The sequence below is a fragment of the Marmota flaviventris genome, chromosome 10 (genome assembly GCF_047511675.1).
Source record: "Marmota flaviventris isolate mMarFla1 chromosome 10, mMarFla1.hap1, whole genome shotgun sequence".
Taxonomy (NCBI): Eukaryota; Metazoa; Chordata; class Mammalia; order Rodentia; family Sciuridae; genus Marmota; species Marmota flaviventris.
In genome coordinates this window covers 8,690,956-8,711,006 of record NC_092507.1, presented here as the reverse complement: position 1 = coordinate 8,711,006, position 20,051 = coordinate 8,690,956, and the positions used below count along the sequence as shown (strand labels likewise).

At 48.2% G+C, this 20,051-nt stretch overlaps 1 protein-coding gene across 1 annotated transcript; it reads right to left on the bottom strand.

Moving 5' to 3' along the window:
* Window positions 1–1,795: 1,795 nt before the first annotated feature.
* On the bottom strand, window positions 1,796–16,635 carry Aadacl3 (arylacetamide deacetylase like 3). The gene is made up of 4 exons (XM_027947472.2): window positions 16,468–16,635; window positions 8,505–8,721; window positions 6,633–6,696; window positions 1,796–5,005 (listed from the first exon to the last, which is right to left on the bottom strand). Exons 1-4 carry the CDS (start codon window positions 16,633–16,635, stop codon window positions 4,231–4,233), a joined length of 1,224 nt encoding a protein of 407 aa, XP_027803273.2. The 3' UTR covers window positions 1,796–4,230.
* Window positions 16,636–20,051: the final 3,416 nt, after the last annotated feature.

Here is a 20,051-nt window from a genome sequence, read left to right as displayed (position 1 = left end):
AAATACAGACATGGCATACCCTCTCTGTCCCCCTCTACCAATTGTCAAAACAACCATTTTTCTTTTTGTATTTGGGGGTTGGATGCTACAGTCCTCTTCCCTACAAATTGAGATCTGCTGGAATACAGTAGGCATTTCGGTTGTATCCATCAGCACTTAAAATGTGCCCAGCCAGGTGTGGTGGCACTTGCCTGTAATCCCAACAACTTGGGAGGCTGAGGCAGGAGAACCACAAGTTTTAAGGCTGGCCTCAGGAACTTAGCAAGACCCTGTCTCAAAATTTAAAAAAAAAGGGGGGGGGGGCGGGGCTAGGGGGTGGAACTCAGTGGTAGAAATGTCCTGGATTCAATCCCCGGTAAATAAATAAATAGATAGATAGATAGATAGATAGATAAATAAATTTAAAAATGAATTAATTAAGAAATAAAATGTGCTCAGTCAACAGCTCTCCTTTTTGAATCTATCCCTGAAGCAGAAGAGAAGAGGGTAAAGAAATGTCCATTATGAATTTGTCACAGTAAAAACCTGGGAACAGACCAAATGTGCCCACCAATAAAGAGAATAGCTGAAAAGTGTCATGTAGCCACACCAAGGAACACTGTTACCAGAGTCCTCCACCAAAGCCTGACTCCAGGGGTGCCCAATAAATGAGGTCGAGCCACTTGCCCCCAAAAAAAACAAATGAAAAAAGTATTGGTGGAAGGTAAAAAAATAAAACAGGGGCTGGGGTGGTGGCTCAGCGGTAGAGCGCTTGCCTAGCATGTGTGAGGCACTGGGTTCGATCCTCAGCACCGCATGTAGATAAAATAAAGATATCCATTGACAACTAAAAAAATATTAAATTTAAAAAAATAAAGCAGGAAAAGAACGAGAATCAACCTGGCCTCCGTGGGAAGCAAGTAGCTCAGCATCTCAGCCCTGTCTTAGGGCTTCTGACGTGAGACTTAGCTTCACACAGAGGAAGAATTGGGGCAGGGAACGAGGGGTTTGCGTAATTAAACAGCTTTAGTCAAACTGCTTCCTGGTTGATCTTCATCCCAGTTCTGGTTCTGCAAGTTTGTTCCAGAAAAGTCCTTATCACTTGAATGGGAATCTCCATTTGCCTCACAGGATATTTATCTATCCGCCGTGTAATCCTGGGAGGGGGCGATTTGGTTCCTGGGAGATCACTGACTGATCTGCTTGGGGGTGCAGGGCAGTCTGGTGATGGGGTGATCTGCCTGCAAGGCTCTGCTGCTCCTGGGAGGTAGCAGACAGTGACTGGAGACTTCTAGGCTCTATTCCAGGGGTCTGGAAACAGGATATTATAAAAATCTAGCAATTCATTGTCCCTGAAGATCTTGAAAATACCTTAGTTATTCCTATCTTGCTGTTTCCATCCTTGAAGGGGGGGACTAGGAGCTTTAGATGAATACTCCTTAAATGATCAACATGTCTATGTGCAGAGTTGAGCAGCGATTTGGCCCCAAGTTTAAGGTAACAAAGGAAACAGAGACAAAACGAAGGCACAGATGCCACACTCTTCTCCCGCTCTTAGTTACCCACTGGGTGCCTGCAAGGCCAAGTGAAGACTCAGTGCTTTTGAGAAAAGCAGGCTCTAAATCCCTGTTCTAATACCATGCTGCAGCTACAAAGAATAAAATAAACCTACTTTATAGGCTAGATTCCTCTGGTATATTACTGAGTGAAAAAACTCAAGATGCACAACATTGTCATGTGCACACTGTGACACATTTGCTTCTTTCCACCATGTCAGAGTTTACTGAATAACAACACGTTCACAGGCTACACCACTTTCACTGGTGGCAGTTCATGGATTACTTGTGGGTCTCCTGATAGTCATAAGCCAGATTCTTTTATTCCATTCTTCACTACTAATATCGGTAGCACTCAAGTCACACATCACACAAAACACACACACACACACACATTACAGAAAGGCTAAGGGTTAAGGTAGCCACTGGGCTCAGGGGACCAAGCTGAGAACAAAGGCAGGGAGAAGCTATGATGGCAGAAGTCACAGAAGGTGGCCAGGGAAGATGAGGAAATAGCCCAAGGACTTTGTTCAGAGTGCAGAGCTGTCAAAGCGCAGGAACTTATTCTAGGCCAAGGTCCAGAAGGGTGGCAGTTTCAGAGAGTCAGCTTGGAGTGGGCCACGTGTGGTTGTCACAGGCAGGAGAAACCGCACTCAGATGAAGCTTGATGGCATAGGAAACCAGAGGCTCATCACTGTGCCCATTTTCCTGGGCAAAGCCCATGACAAGTAACCAGGTGACAGGGTCAGTGTGCCACCACATCCAGTCTCAGGGTGCTTCTGCTTTTGTGGGCCTCGGGTGAGGGGCTGCTTCATTTGGTGGTCTGCTCTGTTCCGTATGCTCATGGGCCTGGGTTTCCAAAAATGAGTTTAATACCCCCATGGATCCATGTGCTTCTGATCAATTCAGTAAGTCCCCTGATGGTCATTTTTATTAGCACGATAATTTTATTTATCAGTTTGTGCCTCACGACGGGGCTAGGCAGATGGTGGTTGTTTACTTGTGTAAATAAGATATAGAGTCATTCTGCTTTAGCACTTGAATTCAAAATGGAGTAAGTCATGGCAGGCTACTGCTTAGGCACAGCCTGAAAGCCCCTACATCATGGAGCAGCTCAGAGCAGGGCACAGCCTGCTGTCCACAAACATGTGAAGAATAATACAATATTTGGCAAAGTCATCCCCCAAATAATACTCTATGTTTTCTGTGGGTATATATCTGTGTATGTAAATGCAAAGAAACAGGCTTGAAAGGAGTAGAATATCACACTCAAAAAACAAACTAAAAAAAAGGTAATAGTGGATACATCTTGATAAAAGGGAATGGATTTGAGAGGAGGGTAGTCCAAAGTGACTTTAGCCTTACTGCTAATGTTTTCTGGTTTTCTATTTGGGTATCATTGATGCAATTTAATTTTTAAAAAGACAGAATGAAAGTGGAAATATGATTGAGAGTGTAGTGAACTATAAAATTATCCAAAAATAATCACTGCCCCTCTCAGAAGAAGACTGTGCTTCTCGGTCCCATCAATGTGAGGCTTAACAGTGTGATTGCTCCAATTAGTGAAAGGCAAACAGAACTCTCCAGCCATGAAAGGTGAACAGAAGTGACGAGCTTCTTCTGAGACATTGAGAGAGACAGTGTGTGGTTTGCCATGTTATATTTCCCTCTGCCACAAGCCTGGAGATAGTTCAGATACAGCCTGCTCCATTGGCCTGATCCCAGGAAATAGACCTTTGCTGTCATACACCACTGGGACGGTGGGGCCATTTGTCATTGCAGCGCAGCTTGACCTCTACTAGCCTGTGCTAGCTCAGGGATAAGACAAGGTAGCAAGTGGTCCCTCTGGGGAAAAAATGTAGGGAAATGTGGATTAGGCTTAGAAGGGCAGGGAGGTTCTTCATGGGGGTGAAGTGTTTCTGAGGCAGACACTGACAGGAAGCGGGGGCGGAGAATAGTTAGACAGATTTTGCTAATATTTCAACTTTAACCTAGACAATTGTCCTCAATTGTCTATTGATCCAAGAAAGCAATTTGAGATACAAAGCCACTGTCCTTTATCATATTGCACTAGCCCTGAGCTAACTGGCAGATCTTTCTAGGGAAGTCCTGGGGTCTTCCATCCTTGACTCTGGGCTTAAAGGTCGGTGGGTACCCTCTCCCCTGAGCAGAGTCAGCTGTGTACCTCAGCGGTACATTCAAAGAGGGGCCTAGAGTAACTGATTCTAAAGCAACTCAGACTTAGAGAGAGAGCTGCAGTCAAGAACGTAAAGGCTGCTCTGAGCCCGGAATCTGGGCAACAGCAAGAAAAGGGACCTTGTGTCCCCAGAACTCAGAGCTCCACTGGAAAAGCCCAGTGAGACTTCAGATGGTGCCCTTGGGCCTTCCCTGGGTATGGCCAACCAGGCCCCACTGTCACATAGTCCAGATTGGCCTAGACAGTCTGAACTCTAGCCAAGGAGGACATGAGAAACCTTGGTTTGCAGATTCACTCTTGCAAATGGCCACTAAAGATGGTCATCTCCAACTTTCCCAGTAGTGAACGTGAACACAAGCCCCAAACCTACCTCTGCTTTGCACTATTTGATTGTAGAATCCAGAGCAGGAAGGAGACAATCACTTATCCCTACCCAATATCACCTAAGGTAGCCACAGAGAGCCTGTGTGGGGACACTCCAGCAGGAAGGAAGCAGGGTCACAGTCCCTTGATGAAGTGGGTGATCACGTTGAGAATTCTTACAGAGCATGGGAAGTGCAAACAGCCGAGGTCAAGGGTGTTGAGCACGCCATGAAAACCATCCTCCATGTGGTGCCATGTCACCCGCACCCCCAGGTCTTCCAGCCTCTTCTTGTACAGGAGCGAGTGGTCCCGGAGAAGATCATACTCGCAGCTCACGATGCAAGCCTCTGGGAGCTGAGACACCACGTCATCTCCTGCGATCAGGGGTGAGCACGCCGGATGCAGAAGGACGTTTGTCTCCAAGAAAGCAGCTTCGTCCAAGGGCGCAGGGGCCACGGGGTGGTAGCCTCTCTTCTTAAACCTCTCTGGGATGTTTTCTGAGTCCAACCACTTTTTATACTTCTCCCAGACTTCTGGAGGCAAATGGGCACCTTTCTTTATGGTGCTTTGCCAGGAAGGGTTGATATCCAGGTAACAACACAAACAGTAGAAGGCAAATGTCCAGGTGAGCAGAGGGACATTCTTGTTCTGCTGATAGGAAGGAGACTGGAAATCCAGGCCTTGGAGAGCCGCGTAGATCATAATTTGAGCGCGGATCCGGGGGAGACCCCGACAGCTGGCCAAGGTTTGACAAATGATGGTGGCCACGCCCCCTCCCACACTGTCACCACAGACCACAACCCGAGCGGGGTCCACCCCATAGGCATCCAGGGACTGCAGGAAGTGGATGGTGGCCACAATACAGTCTCTGACCATCACGGGAAACTTATACTTGGGTGACTTGCGGTACCTGAAAAGAAATCAAGGAACACAGTTTATGCTCATCATCCCAGGAAAGCCCAAAGTAGCTGTGTCTGTAGCATCTTTTAGCCCAAATTTCTCCTGTTAATGTCCCTTTCTGAAAGCTTGGCAGCTGGAGGTAAGTGTGAGGTTTCAACAATATGGTAGACAGAAAGCACTTGGTACCAAGTTCACAAGCTCAGGAGCCAGCAGCTGCCATTCCCAAGGGCTCACTGCTCCCCAGGGAGCAGCGCCTCCACATGAGCCCTGCCATCCACCCACTGGACAACCACTGGGTAGCACAGCACTAGCCCATACTTCCACTCCTGCCTGGTACTGCTCCCCTGGTCCACAGCTGCCGCTGCCTCCTGTCTTATAATTCAGGCATCTCCTGGCTCACTTGGGTTTTCATGGTAATTCCTCCTTCCCCTCCCACAGGTTTTGTGGGGAGACCAGGTAGACTTCAATCCCACCAAAGGCCAGCAGATCACAGGAGGAGTTCAAATCCGCTATGTCCACTTTAGACCGAGGCTGTCACACAGGGCCATCCACCTGGCACTCTTAGACTTCCCCGTTGTTCAAGAGATTCTGGAAATCTGGATTCTTATCAGAAATGTCACCATTTTTTAAATGCTGGTCACCATTGTTTTTTAAGCAACAAACACTCTGCCAGCCATTTCCACTCCCATATCCTCATTCCAGGCTGCCTGGAATTGGGGCTGGGACAGAACCTAATGTTCAGGTGGAGATTTGCTGGAATATTCTCCTGATTATGTCTTGGTTTGGCACAACCAGAACAGTAAGGCGTAGAGGGCCCACAGCCGAGCTATCACTTGGAGCTGAGGGCTACAGGGTGAGGCGTTTGTCCTGGTGTCTCTGTCTGTCCCTCTCTCTCATTTTTTATTCTCCTCAACTACCTTTGCCACAAGAGAGCTAGGACATGTGTCCCATGAGACATCTTGGCAGTCATATTTCTTAAGTACGTGTGCATTTAAGTGAAAGCCACAGGAAAAGCCTTGGTAGATGTACTGGACGGCAGGACGGGAGGCCCAGGGAGGGGCTGGCCTATGTCTCCCCTGCCCAGTGTCTGCTACCCCCTTAGAGATTCCAGGTTGTGTGAGCTAGGAGAGGGAGTGGGTTTTGTTTGTTTGCTTATCTGTTAATTTCCTCTCCCTTCCTTGGGGGTCCTCTCTCAGGGAGCACTTGGAAATGGATGTGGCAGTGTTGGGGTTGTCTGGGAGACGACGCGGGCACTGCTGCTGGTGTTTAGCAGAGGAGGTCTTACCTGTTTGTAATGTTCCAGGTTCTTCTCTCAAAAAAGAGCTCCTCCACCAAAGTGTGCCCCTGGGGAAGCCCCACCCCTGATCTGCACAGAAAAGGCCACTTCCCACCAGCTTCCAGAAGATGGGCTGCAGCTGGACCTCAGAGGAGGGCTGCAGGCATGGGAAGGCGGTCCTGACCTCTGCCCCTCCGTCTGGCGCTCTCTCTTTCCCTCTCCTCCTCCTTGGCTCCTCACTGCCCCAGCCCCACCCCTGGACTTCCCCACTCTCCCATCTGCCCCCCATTCCACCTGCCCCCGCATCGCTCCAAATCACAGCTGGCTGCCCTCACCACCCCCCATCCTCCCCTTCACTCACCCAACTGCCACAACCACTGAGCCACTATCCTTGGACAAACGCAAGCACACAGGATGGTGGGTCTCTGGAAGACAAAAGGTTTGTCACATTCACTAGGAAGACGCGCTTCGCTAGCTGTCTGCTGCTTGCTGACAGAGCACCACCGGGGTGGGCTCTATGTTTTGCAAATTTGTTTCCAGTTCTGAGTAGCCTTCCTCCCAACTTCCTCACTGCTCCTCCTCCTCCTCTGGACGACTATCTCCAGAATGGCCAGACCCGGTCCCTCCAACCATTCCTGAAAAACGTCTGAGAAGCTGTTTTGGTCATAGGGCACAGAAGTTTAGGGTGTGATCTAGGGATTCCCCCAAACCAGAGTTCAAAACCCAATTTGGACTCCTTTTTCCTTTTTAGCTTGAGCTAAAATACTACCCAGAGAGTTGCTTGAGTTCTCTGAGGCTTGATTTCCCCATCTGTAAAATGGGGATATTGATACTATCTAGCTTCCAAAAAAGTCTAAGGACTTCAGTGAGATATTGCACATGCAGGGTTTCCACAGTACCCATGACATAAATGTTCTTATTAATAAATACTGTTGTTATCATTCATAATACAAACCAAACCTAAGCCCCCATTGACTGACTAAACCTCTTATTCTCAAAGGCCACCATGAGAGGTCCAACATCCCACAGATTATGAAGCCCAGCTGAAACCAAATAAAGGCATCCTTTCTCTGATTTACGGGCAGGAATTAAGATAATAAAACTGTCTCCACTTGGAGTTTTTCCTCTTATTAATTTTCCTTAAATCTTTGATCTTCCTGTTTCCACACCAGAATTTGTGTCAGGCAATACCTCATGGGAAACAAAATGATGTGTTTTAGTTGTTTTCATTCAAAATATTCTTCTTTCCAACTAAATGTAGGTGGCAGTTGCATAGCGCGAGCTACACAACACAGACAGCTACTTCAGAAAGGTTCATTTTCTGTGGTATGAATTTCATCTCAAAAAATGCTTTCACTTTGATAAGTATATACAGTGGTCCTTACATATAGGACGTTATGCCTCCACAGAGCCAACCAATGCCGGATCGAAAAGACTTAGTAAAAAAATGTGCCTGAGCACACTTGTCATCCCAGCAACTCAGGAGGCTGAGGCAGGAGGATTACAAATTTGAGGCCAGCCTGGGGCAACTTAGTTAGACCCTGTCTCAAAACAAAATACAAAGGGCTGAAGATGGAACTCAGTGGTAGGGATAAAACATCCCTGGATTCAATGCCTAGTACCACCTATAGATAGACCAATATATAAATATAAATATACATATATATAAATAAATATATTTAAAACATTTATATTTTTTAAATGTACCCATACTGAACATTTACAAACTTTTTTCTTGTTGTTATTTCCTAAATAATAGTATGACATCTATTTACCTAGCACTGACATTGTATTAGGTTTTAAAAGTATCATAGAGATAATTTAAAGTAGGATATGAGTAGTTTTCATGAGTATCTGTAGATCTTGGGATCACTGAAGATTCCTAGAGACAACCCCCATGGATACCTAAGGAAGATGGTGTGTACATACATTGGCTGTGTGTATACATATGTGTATATATATATGCATACGCACATAGATACACAATTTTTAAAATATTTTCAACATATGGTTAAATCTGTGGATGCATGTGTGTGCGTGTGCATGTGTGCACACTTATTTCCAGAAAAGGTCAATGCATTCCACTCCTTTACTTCCTAAATGGTCTGGGATCCATGAACTGTCCTAGTGTCCCTGGTCACAACAGTGGACTGTAATCTCAGAAGATGACCCTTCTTTGGCGCTCCCTTAGCAGGTTGCCAATCCTTTGGGAGCTCTGGAGAAGACCTCTTACTCAAGCTCCCCAGGACAACTCCACCACCATGATAGAAGACAACACCAGGCCTTGGGGTGCAGGAGGGCGCCTTGGGCTGGTACAGTTTTACAGGGATCGTTCCAAAGCGGAGGTCTTTGACCGTGACCTCCGGATCCTTCTTCAGTGGCTGCAGATCATGCACAAAACTGACAAATTGGGGTAAAGAACAGATCCTCAATTTCTCAAAAACTGCACCCTGTTGGAGAGAGAAGAGGAAAAGGTGGATAGAAAAGGTGCTCTGCATGGGCCATCTCGAATGCCCCCTGCAGTCTGGCTGCCACACCTGCTCTCTGAAGGTGGTGAGAAAAGACTCAGGAAAGAGCAGTCTGGGCCCTGCTGGGCCCCTTCAATATCCCTATCACATCTAGAGTAAAATGTACGCCCACCCAGTCCCCTATGGCCCCAGCGCCAGCCAGCCTCTCTCAACCCACTGCACCCAGACACCTTGCACTTGGAAGCCAGATTTAAAGATAGGTAGTTTGTGTAGTTAGGTAAATCGAGTAAGATAAAGAAAAATGGAGACCATTATCAAGAATGGAGTTCAGGAAACCAGAATAGCACCTGGGGAAATTGAAATGTTAATGTCCCCAAGGGCCCAGAACCCATCCTAAAGAACTGTTAATGAAGTAGCTCCCAGCAAACAGGGAGGTGCTGATCAAACCACCCCAGGCCCTTCCTGCCCAGATCACTTCTCCCTGGCCCATCAGTCCACCTATCTCCCACCTTTTTGGCCTTCCCACCTGCGTTCTATCACTTCAGGACAGAGGGAAATAAAGGACAGGAGTGTGGGAGGACTAAAAGAAGACCTTAGCTAGAAAAAAGGGAAGACCTCCCCCTTCCACGGATTCTACCTTTCAGGTCCCCTTCTTCCTCTGGGAGGAAGCCTTTTCTGCTGTCCTTTAATAAATCCTTCCACTTTCCACTCTACCCTTGCCTCGGCATGCTTCTCTGGTGTTATACTTCAGCATTCGGGGAAGCAAGGACTGTCACTGATAAATAGCGATAACAGACTGGAGGTCCCACTGAGATCTACACTGAGGTAAGCTCCTCTCCATGCACCCCACATCTGTCTGAGGTGCATCTTTTCTGTATTTCTTTCTAGAGGATGATGTGGGCACAATTAGTGCAGCCGCCACTCTTCAAGACTCGGGTGAGAGGTTTCTCAGCCTAGGCAGCTCTCAATCACCTGTTCAATACAGAGCAGGCATGTTGGGCTCTGCCAAAGCCACTTCCCACTTTTCTGTCTGGGCCTGGAAAACAATTGGCGTGAGTAAACAGTGTCCCTAATCCTTAGATGCATGGAGGTGGAAGAAAGAGTTTGGGACAACTGCGGAATTACTGTCTGGGCTACACTCAGACATATCCGTAAAGTTCCTTTCTCTTGAACCCCCTCCTGACAGCCCTAAGGGGTATCTAGGGTGATCGGTAGATGAATGGCACTGAGGGAAATCCCCAATTACATTTGCCTCCATGTGGGCTACACAACACTCCCAACCCTGCATCCATTCCCTCCTGGATGCTCCCCTTACTTTGCCGGTCAGAAGCACTAGCAATTCAGATTATAGGACTGAGAAAGATGTGGGATAATTAGTAAAATGGTGCCCAGGTTCCCCTCATACGCATAGGTAACTTTCACTAGCTGTTTTAAAATTTCCCATTTCAATGCTTAAAAATGTGCTGTGTTCTCTTTAAGCTGCCAGAGGGAGGCATTTTAAAATCAACCCTCCCAAGAGTCCCTCTGATAGAAAGTGCTCTATGCCTTACAACCGGTAGATACCCCTCACCCTCAGGAGATTCCTTTAGTCCACAGGGGAAAAAGGCAAACAAGAGTGGGCGATTCTCTTTGCTGTGGGTTTTTAGTGGCAGGGAGGAAAGCAGTAATACCCTTAAGTCTGAATCCTCCCGGGGTCTGTGGCACAGGGCAAACTGGGACCCTAGCACTTTGCCAAAGGGGACCAGAAACACCCTTGGCAAAGCAAGGTGAGAGATGGGTTTTCTGGACTGTAAGGAAGCTCAAGCCTAGGGAGACGTCCCTAATGAGAACAGTTTTCTCCGGCACAGGCGCCTGAGTCCTGTTTTCTTCTCACTCAAATGGGAGCTTCTCTCTCCAATATGCCAGGTGTACCACTAACCTGAATATTGAAAAATTGGGATTTGACCCACAGACGCTCAAGAAAAAGTGCCTCATTTTCTTCTGCCACCAGGCCTGGCCTCAATACAAACTCCCTGATGGAGAATCCTGGCCACCAGAGGAAAGTATCAATTTTAATACAACTTTACAGCTTGATAAACTTTGCAAAAGGGAAGGGAAATGGTGTGAGGTGCCATACGTCCAGGTTTTCTTTGCCCTAAGGGAAAACCCCAAATTATCCCAACAATGTAAAGTAGACTTAGCTATGATATCTGCCATGAAGAGAGAAAATCTTAAGGGATCACCTACTGCGAAGAAAGAATCAGGAGGACGCACAAAGTCTCCATCCCCTGTTGATGGGCAGCAGCGGTCCTCCTGTCCCCCATGTCCTGGCCTCTCTGCATCTGCCCAATAGACAGATCAAATATATTACCCCTCCAGGAGATGCCCGGAGGAGAATTTGGACCAATCAAAGTACATACCCCCTTCTCCCTTCAAGACCTAAGACAGATATAAACAGACTGAGGGAATTTTTCAGAAGATTCAGATAAATATATTAAGGAATTTCAAAACTTAGGCCAGGTATTTAACCTCACCTGGAAAGATATTGTGCTGTTACTCAACCAGACTTCTCCAATGAGGAGGAAGCAGCCCTAAGAGCGCTGAACAGTTTGGGGATGACCTACACCTTGCTCAGGCCCCAGAAGCACAGACTGGGAGCAAACCCAATTATCCACCTGGAGCACCGGCAGTTCCCAGAAACGATCCTGACTGGGACCCAAATGATGAACAGGATGCTTGGAAAATTAGTCATTTACAAGTGTTGGTCCTTGAGGCCATCAGGAGAATCAAGCAAAAGCCCATTAACTATTCTAAGGTTTCAGAAATTATTCAGGGCCCCCAGGAAAGCCCTGCTATTTTCATAGAGAAACTCAGGGAGGCAATGAGAAAACACACCACCATGGATCCTGAATCCACAGAGGGCCACCTACTTTTAAAGGACAAATGTATTACTCAGTCAGCCCCAGACATTCAGAGGAAGTTACAAAAATTGGCATATGGCCCTGATCAATCTTTAGATAACACCCTGTGACTTGCTACTTCCATTTTTTATAATAGAGATCAAGAGGAAAAGAAGGAAAAAGAGCTCAGAGACAGAAAAAGGACTGAAGCGCTGGTATTGGCTCTCAGAGGAGTAAGCTCCCAGGGTGAAAAAGGAGGAAGACAAGTGCTCCTCGATCCACAAAAGGGACTTGTTTCCATTGGGAAAAGGAAGGACATTTCAAACGGGATTGCCCAATAGCCAAGAGACCACCCCAAAAGCCCTGCCCTAAATGTCAAGGCAATCACTGGAAGAGTGACTGTCCTCAGGGGCATGGGTCCTTGAAGCCAGACTCCTCCACACAGGCCTGGCAGGGCCCGGGCTCAACTCTGGCTCCCGCACATGAGCCCCGGGTATGCTTCTCCCTAGGGAGCCAAGAGGTCAACTTCCTCTTAGACACTGGTGCCGGTTATTCTGTGCTCACCTCTTACCCCGGACCTCTTTCCTCTAATACTACAACAGTGCAAGGAGTGCTGGATGGCCGATCACCAGAAAGTTTACTACCCCGCTGAGTTGTGAGTGGGACGGGATGATGTTTTCTCATGCATTTCTGATTGTCCCATAATGTCCTACCCCTTTATTGGGAAGAGACTTACTTTCAAAACTTCAGACATCCATTACAATGAATTTGGGACCACGAGGACCATTATGTTTGCCTTTATTAGAATGTAATATAAACCCTGAAGTGTGGGCTACTGAAGGCAAAAATTGGATGGGCAAAAAGTGCAGTTCCAATCAAAATAGTCTTAAAATATCCTTCTGTCTTTCCACCTCAGAGACAATATCCCCTATGCCCAGAGGCCAAAAGGGGCTTACTGAAGATCATTCAGAACCTCAAAAGACAGAAACTTTTAGTGCCCTGCAACACATGTAACACACCCATTTTAGGAATACAAAAACCCAATGGGGAATGGCGACTAGTTCAGGACCTGAGAATAATTAATGGAGCAGTTGTTCCTCTCCACCCTATGGTTCCTAATCCATATACTCTGTTATCTGATATTCCAGTAGCTGCTGCTTGGTTTACTGTGTTAGATTTAAAGGATGCCTTTTTCTGATATACCCTTAGACTCCCAGTCACAATATCTGTTTGTCTTTGAGGAACCAGATATCGGATCTCAATTAACCAGGACAGTATTGCCCCCAAGGATTCAGAGATAGCCCTCATCTGTTTGGCCAAGCCCTAGCTAAGGACTTGACAGAATTCAGAGATAAAACATCTCTGACTGTCCTGCGATATGTAGACGACACACTTTTGTGTGCCTCCACTCAAAAGAAATGTCAGGAAGCCACTAAAGGACTTTTAACCTTCTTAGCTGATAAGGGTTATAAAGTCTCAAAGAAAAAAGTGCAATTGTGCCAAAAACAAGTTCAATATTTAGGATTACGGCTGTCTCGAGGACCCTGCAAACTAGAACCAGAAAGAATAACCCCTATAGGACAATATCATCTACTTCAAACTATAAGGCAACTTAGAGGCTTCCTAGGGATAACTGTACACTGTAGGCCTTGGATCCCTGGATATGGGGAATTAGCTAAGCCTCTTTTACAGCCTCCTCAGAGAGACACTACGCCAAGGAACAACTTCCCTGATATGGGAACCAGAACAGATTAATGCCTTTAAGGCATTAAAAGCCCTACTCCAAGCCCCTGCCCTCAGCTTACCCACTGAACAAAAATTCAACCTACTTGCCACCGAGAGAAGAGGAATAGCCCTGGGAGTGGTCACACAAAAGGGACCTGCTCAACAGCCAGTAGCTTATCTCAGCAAGGAGCTTGATCTAGTGTCTCGAGGATGGCCTCACTGTTGGAGAGTAGTAGCAGCAGCAGCCTTACTATTCCCTGAGGCAATTAAAATCCCCCTGGGAAGGGACCTTATTGTCTATACCTCCCATGATTGCTCAGGGATTTTAAATACAAAAGGAGAACTACGGCTCTCAGACAATCGCCTTCTAAAATATCAGACCTTACTTTTAGATGAAGCTGTAACTCAAATAAAGACTTGCTCTAATTTAAACCCAGCCACCTTCCTCCCAGAAAAATTAGAAGGAAATCCTGAACATGACTGCCAACAAGCTCCTGGTTCTCTGGTATCTCCTGGTGGAAAACATTGTTAGTCTCTGGCGTTGTCATCATACTCGTTGGCATATTCCTAGGCTGTGGCGTTTATTGTGGCACTAATCTAGTTCCAGTACTAACAACTTCTTGCTTCTCTTACAGACCACCATCACTCAAAAGGCCCTCCAGCCTGTTACTTCTCAACTGGACTTCTACCATGGACCACTCCATAGACCTGATTTCTAAAACGGGAACTCCAAAACTGTGTGCTCCACACCATCCCCTTCCAGCTCAAAGAAGCCAGAATGAAGAAGTCAGAACGGGTCGACCGTCCGTCCCCTTTCCTTACAGCAGTAAGGAGTTCCTAAAATGAGAGGGGGGAATGAAGCCAGATTTAAACATAGGTAGTTCATGTAGTTAGGTAAATCGGGTCTAATATCAAGGAAGATAATGGAGGCCATTGTGGAGAATGGAGTCCAGGAAACCAGAACAACACCTGGGGAAATGTTAATGTCCCCAAGGCCCGGATCCCATCCTAAAGAAGTGTTAAAAGAAGCAGCTCCCAGCAAACAGGGAGGCGCTGATCAAACCACCCCAGGCTCTTCCTGCCCAGATCACTCCTCCAGGCCCCATCCCTCCACCTATCTCCCAACAGAAAAGGCTTCTGGACCCCCTCACTATTATCTGCCTGGAACGCCGCCTTCCCTCAACACTCCTGCTCTGCCTCAGCTGGACATGCCTTCTCCTTCAGGAAGAACTTCCCAGGCCTCCCATGCAGCCATTTCTAACTATTGTGATGATGTTCAGTTAAAAGGGGGAAGAAGGAATTCTTATCTTTTGATCACATCTACTGGGATATTTTTGAATAAATTAATATGATGTCCTAGATTTTCTTAAGAAACCAGGAATGAAGGGAGAAACGTGAAAAGATGAAGTGAGATTGACAAGGATGTCAATGCTGGGACGGGTCCATGGGGGTTTCTTTATACTATTCCGCCTCCTTTGGGATGTGTCTAGAAATGCACAAAATAAAGCATGAACACATAAACCGGCTCTCCCTGGGGACTCCTTCCCCATAGCCCCTAGCCCCTATTCAGTGCCACAACCATTGTGGTCCTTGGTGAGGCCTGTGGACCATGTTTGAATATATAAAATACATGGAATTATCGAGGCCGGCAGGTCACTATTATGTGTTTCCTTACAGGCACACTGAGTAGCAAGGCCAGCAAGCTGTCAGATACTGCCCTGGTGTCAAGGAACGCAGAGACTGCAGGACAAACTCCTTTGGATGACAAAGTTCCAGCCCTGCTCACCAGCTGGGGTTTGTTGCCTTCTTTCTTAATGGGAGGCTACATCTCAATTCAAGATTAGGAGTGATCACCCGGTGATTTGGACCCTATCCCTTTGTATTCTGTCCCCCTGGGGGCTCAGGGAGCCCCAGTGGGCAAGTCCCTGTGTGCTTTCCTCCTAGCACAGGGTTCTGGGGATGCTGTTTTATTGTGCTGTGTCTCCTTGTTTGGTTGCCCCAGCTACTGTGAGACTCCAAGTTCCCTGGGTTCACAGAGACCCTGCCTAGGAATCCATCTTTCATCCATCATTGAACCCAAGTCTGAAGCCAAGACACACAACGGTTGTGCAGCACGTCTTTGTACAATAAATAGTGACAATGGCTCATATTTATGGAGGGCTCGCTCTATGCCTGGTGTTGCAATAAGCCTGCAGATGGCTCGCCTCATGGGACCCATGCCATGGGGTGGGGCTGCTATTTCACCCCGTTTTGAAGATGAGGAAATTCAGTCAGCGTAATTGGGAAGCTGGATGACAGACTGAGAGTCCAGGCTGGGGACACCATGGCACTCAGGTGTGGCATCTCAAAAAAGCAGGCCCAGGAGGTAAGAAGACTCCATCCTGGGTTTCTTATGAGAAGAGCCATTCACAGTCACTTCTTATCATGTAAGAAACTGAACAACATATTTCTATATTCAATTCTGTCAACTCTCTGGCAAAGAACTGCAAATCCCCACCAGCAACTTCTGCATGATTCTCACCGGGGTCTATTTGAATGTGTCTAAATAAATCACTTATACTGAGATGAGGAGCCCCTGTGTGCATTGTTGGGAGGTGGTGGGACCCTTGGGGCTGGGGCCTGGGAGAGGTCTATGGGCCAGTGGGGTGAGCCTCTGAAGGGGATGGTGAGATCCCAGCCCCGTCCTCTTCCCTCTGGCTTCTTGGCCATGAGGTGAGCAGTTGCTTTGTTCCATGTGCCCCCTGCCAGGATGTGCTGCCCGGTCACAGGCCCAAGGCAGTGAGGCCAACCAACCATGACCTGAATTCCCAAAACTGTGAGACCAAATAAACTTTTTTTTAATATAGTTTGATTATCTCAGTTATTTCATTAGAGTAATGAAGAACGGACTCACACCCTGAGAAAGCAACTCATTGTTTGAATTGTGTGGCTCTTAGCCCAGTCCGACTCAGCTTCCCAGGCTGAGAACCAGCGAACAGGAATAATTCAGGTTTGAGAATGAGCCATCAGGTTCAACGGCAGGCCACACGATGCCAGTGTTAATTCACTTTGAAGCTTCTGATATGTGATTTTCCCCAACTCCCTCGACCCTTAGAAAAGGGAACAAATAAAGAGCAAGACTCACCCATGTCACCAACAGCTGGAAAAGACAACCAAGGAGCCTCAGTTTCACAGGGTGGCCGGTACCTGCAGGGATGTCTGCAGTGTAAAAATGGCTGCAGACTGCCCACAGCACAACCCCCAGCGAGAACACGCAGGCAGCTGCAAGGAGGGTCAGTGCCAGGAAGACCATGTTGTGTCCACCGTGGAGAAGGCCACACAGAAACCTTGCTCAGCTTAGACCATTAGGACATGGTTTGGGGCTGGGAGACCTCCTCTCTTATACACCACCGGCTTCTCTCCCCGCCTCCCTGTCTCCTGCAAACATTGGCACAGCCCAGGTGAGTCACAGACTCAGGTGAGGATGTGGTCCTAGGTCAGGGCCCACACAGAGGAGAAAGTGGCTTGCACCACCTGATCTGGCTGGGAAAGATTGCCAGATCTTATGCCAAGACATAAGTTCCAGCTTATGTCTTGGCACTGCTAGTACAAGTGGCTTGAATATGCCTCCAAGTCACACGGACATCTTCTCCAGACTTCATCTCCCACATCCCCCTTTCCACTCTGGCCACACATGCTCTCCCTTGCCTGCTAAAGAGGCCTCCGGGCATTTGCACTTGCTGTGCTAAGGAAACATTTCCCCCAGATACCAGCCAGGCTCCATTCCTCCCACCCTCCAGGTTGCTGCTCAAATGTCACCTTCTCAGTGAGGCATCGCCATCCCCACCCCCACTTCTTTCTTCTTTATGGGCATTTGTTATGATCTGAGATACCCCATGCTTCATGTGTCTGTTAATGTCTCTAAAATGTAACCTCTGAGAAGACTGGATTTTGAGTTTTTTGAACTGATTTTTTTTTTTTTTTTTTTTGCCAAGAGGCTGGATCTGGGTTTGGTTCCTCACAGAAGCTGAGCCGGTGCTGTTGAATGAAGGGAGGAGTAGACAGGCTTTGTCCCCTTCATCGTAAAACAGGAAAAAGATGAGCTTGCCTGATTCTCCAGGCCGGGTCAGTGGTAAATGTCACCACTCATGGTCTTCTCTAGCCAGGTACTTTGTCAGCCTTAGCCACCATGGCATCTGCCATGCCCCCACCCCATGGTGGTAGAGCCGCGGCTCCCCATGGGGACACTTTCCCTCCCAGGAGTAACTTGGCACGGTCTGAAAGCATTTGGGTGAGAGGTGGCTAGTGGTGCTGGCATCTGGTGGAGAGACACTGGGGACGTTGCTAAACAGCCTATAGGGCACAGGACAGCCCCACAACCAAGAGGCGTCTGGTCCAACATGTCAGGCAGCCAAGGCTAAGAAACCCTCAGCCAGGAACACTCGGGTTCAAACCCTGACTCTGCCAAATGCTGGCCATCTGATTGTGAGCAAGTTACGGACACTCTAAGCCTGTTTCCAAATCCATAGAATGGATAGGAGCAGTCCCTCCCCAGGGGTTGGTGGGTGCACCAAAGACACGAGTGTGTCTCTACAGGTGGCAACAGGCACCACCGAGACCTCTCTGCATGTTCCCAATGCCCTGTTCCCCTGTGGGCACACAGGAAGGCCAGGGGCTGGCCCTGGCTGCATCCGGGTGGGATTACCGGGTGCGTTCTGGCCAGTGAGGTGTGTGTAAAACTGCAGTGGCCCAGGCAGTCCTCACTGCCTCTATCTCTGGGAGGGAAGAGCTTCCGAGGACTGAGCCTCATGACGGCACATCCCCCTGATGTGTTTGGAGGGGGCTGTCAGGGAGAGTGAAGCCGACTTGGCACCCTCACCCCAAAGACCCTTGCCATAATTAAGCTTCTCCTCTTGGCAGATCCACAGGTTGTCTGCAGGAGGCGCTGTGGTGTGAAGCGTCCTCTCTCTTCTAAATGCCAGGTTTGCACAAAAACGTGATAAAATTAGAGTCTGCAAGCTGCTTGTGCAAAAAGATATTACCTCTGTTTTCTTGGTAAAAACTTGTGAGACCTGTGTCTGGTCTACAGGATGGAACAAAAAGCCCTTATCATGTGAACTTCCCAGCCCCCACCCCACTGGGTATGAAGTTCAAAAATTTCCCCAAATCTCTGTCCAGAGAACCTTTCAGGCACAAGCCACACTCTGGATCTGCCTGCTGCAGCCAATAGACCTGCTTCCTGAAAATTCCTCAGGAGTCCAGCCTCTTCTGTCATACTTCAAGAGGAGCCTCCAGGAGTCTCCAGGGGAGACCCTGCCAACGTGGTGTATTAAGCTACAGAGATGTGGCTGCTGGTCACAGCAGCCAGCCTCAGGGGGTATTACTGCCCAAGTGACCCTGCCCAAGGTCTTCTGCCACCCAAAGTCTAACTTTAGTCTAACTCGGCCTTGCTCTTCCTTTGTCTTTTTTGCTTTTCTCCTCTGAGCACCCAGCACAGGATTTTCTCCCAGGAAAGCTGCTGATTCAGGCGCTTGGGCTGTCCCTCCTGACCACTGTCTGAGAGGAGGAACAAGGACCCACAAAGAACCCGGACCAGAAGTCAGGCACCTGGAGCCTTGGCAGCCTCTGCCCACCAACTAGACGGTGCTGATGGCGATGTCCTCGCCCTGTTTCTCATCTCCAAGATGAAGCGAAGGCCCCTGCTCTCTTCCCAGGCTGTGCTGAGTCCCTTGAACATATGCAGGTGTGACAGTGCATTCTGTAGCTCTGGAGTCGCCTCGACCTCCGTTTGGAATAAAGGGTTAATTTGCTGATGCCAAAAACAGGGCTTAGTCACTCTGGACACAGTTTCCAGTTCTCTGCCTCCTTCCAGCTCCTCACTGTGGTCTGTCCCTACACCTGCCTTATACAAACTCCCTCCTGAGGTTCACCTCCCTGGGGGACAGCTGGGGACAACCTCGCTCTTCCAACCTCCACGGCCCATGGCCTTTGTGGATATGTTGTGACAGCCTCCTCTCGGTCACAGGGTGATGCCACAGAATTCAGCCTGCTCACTGTGAACCCACCAATCAGAACTCTCCATAGAAAGTGCATGAGTAACACCCTGGGCTCCAGGACCCAGGTACCCCCCGCAGTCCCACCAGCTGGCTTGTGGCTCCCTCTTCCTATTGGCCCTGCCAGGCATGCTGCTCTCTGTTCCCTGGGACCGGTAATACTCCACTTCTATTGCTTCGTGTTTTGTTGAGTCACCTCCTTTATGTCTCACCTGGCTGACACACCTGAGCCGAGCTCTCCCCCTGATCCGGGCTCTCCTCGAAAGTGGCCATCAGGGTAAGAATAGCCTGGACAGAGGCCAGAAAAGGACCACAGGGGCATCTGCCAGTATCAACAAGCTTCCTACAAGACGTACCTGGCCACAGGTGAGACAGCCATTAGGCTGTGCACCAAGGTCATGAAAGGATGCTGTATGTCCACACCCATCAGGGAAGGGCTAGAGTCTATTGTCACACTCCTGAGAAAGACCTCAGGCCAGGTAACAGGAAGAGCCACAACGCTTGTTCAGTACCTCCCCCTCATCAACCCATTAGGAAGCTCCTATTCTTAGGGTAAATTAATGGCTCAGGAATCTGAGCCTCAGTGAGGTTGAACAGCTTTCCTAACATTAGAGAACTCCTAAGTGGAGACTAGGGGGGAACCTCCTGTCTGGGGATGGCTCTCCACAGGTCCCTT

Excerpts from the sequence above, each read along its gene's own strand:
- Aadacl3 (XM_027947472.2), bottom strand. The coding sequence starts at position 16,635 with ATGGTCTTCCTGGCACTGACCCTCCTTGCAGCTGCCTGCGTGTTCTCG. Across the intron at positions 8,722-16,467 it reads TCCAGCTGTTGGTGACATGG|GGTGCAGTTTTTGAGAAATT; the intron begins GTGAGTCTTGCT and ends TCTCTCCAACAG. Across the intron at positions 6,697-8,504 it reads AGTTGTCCTGGGGAGCTTGA|AGACCCACCATCCTGTGTGC; the intron begins GTAAGAGGTCTT and ends TTTGTCTTCCAG.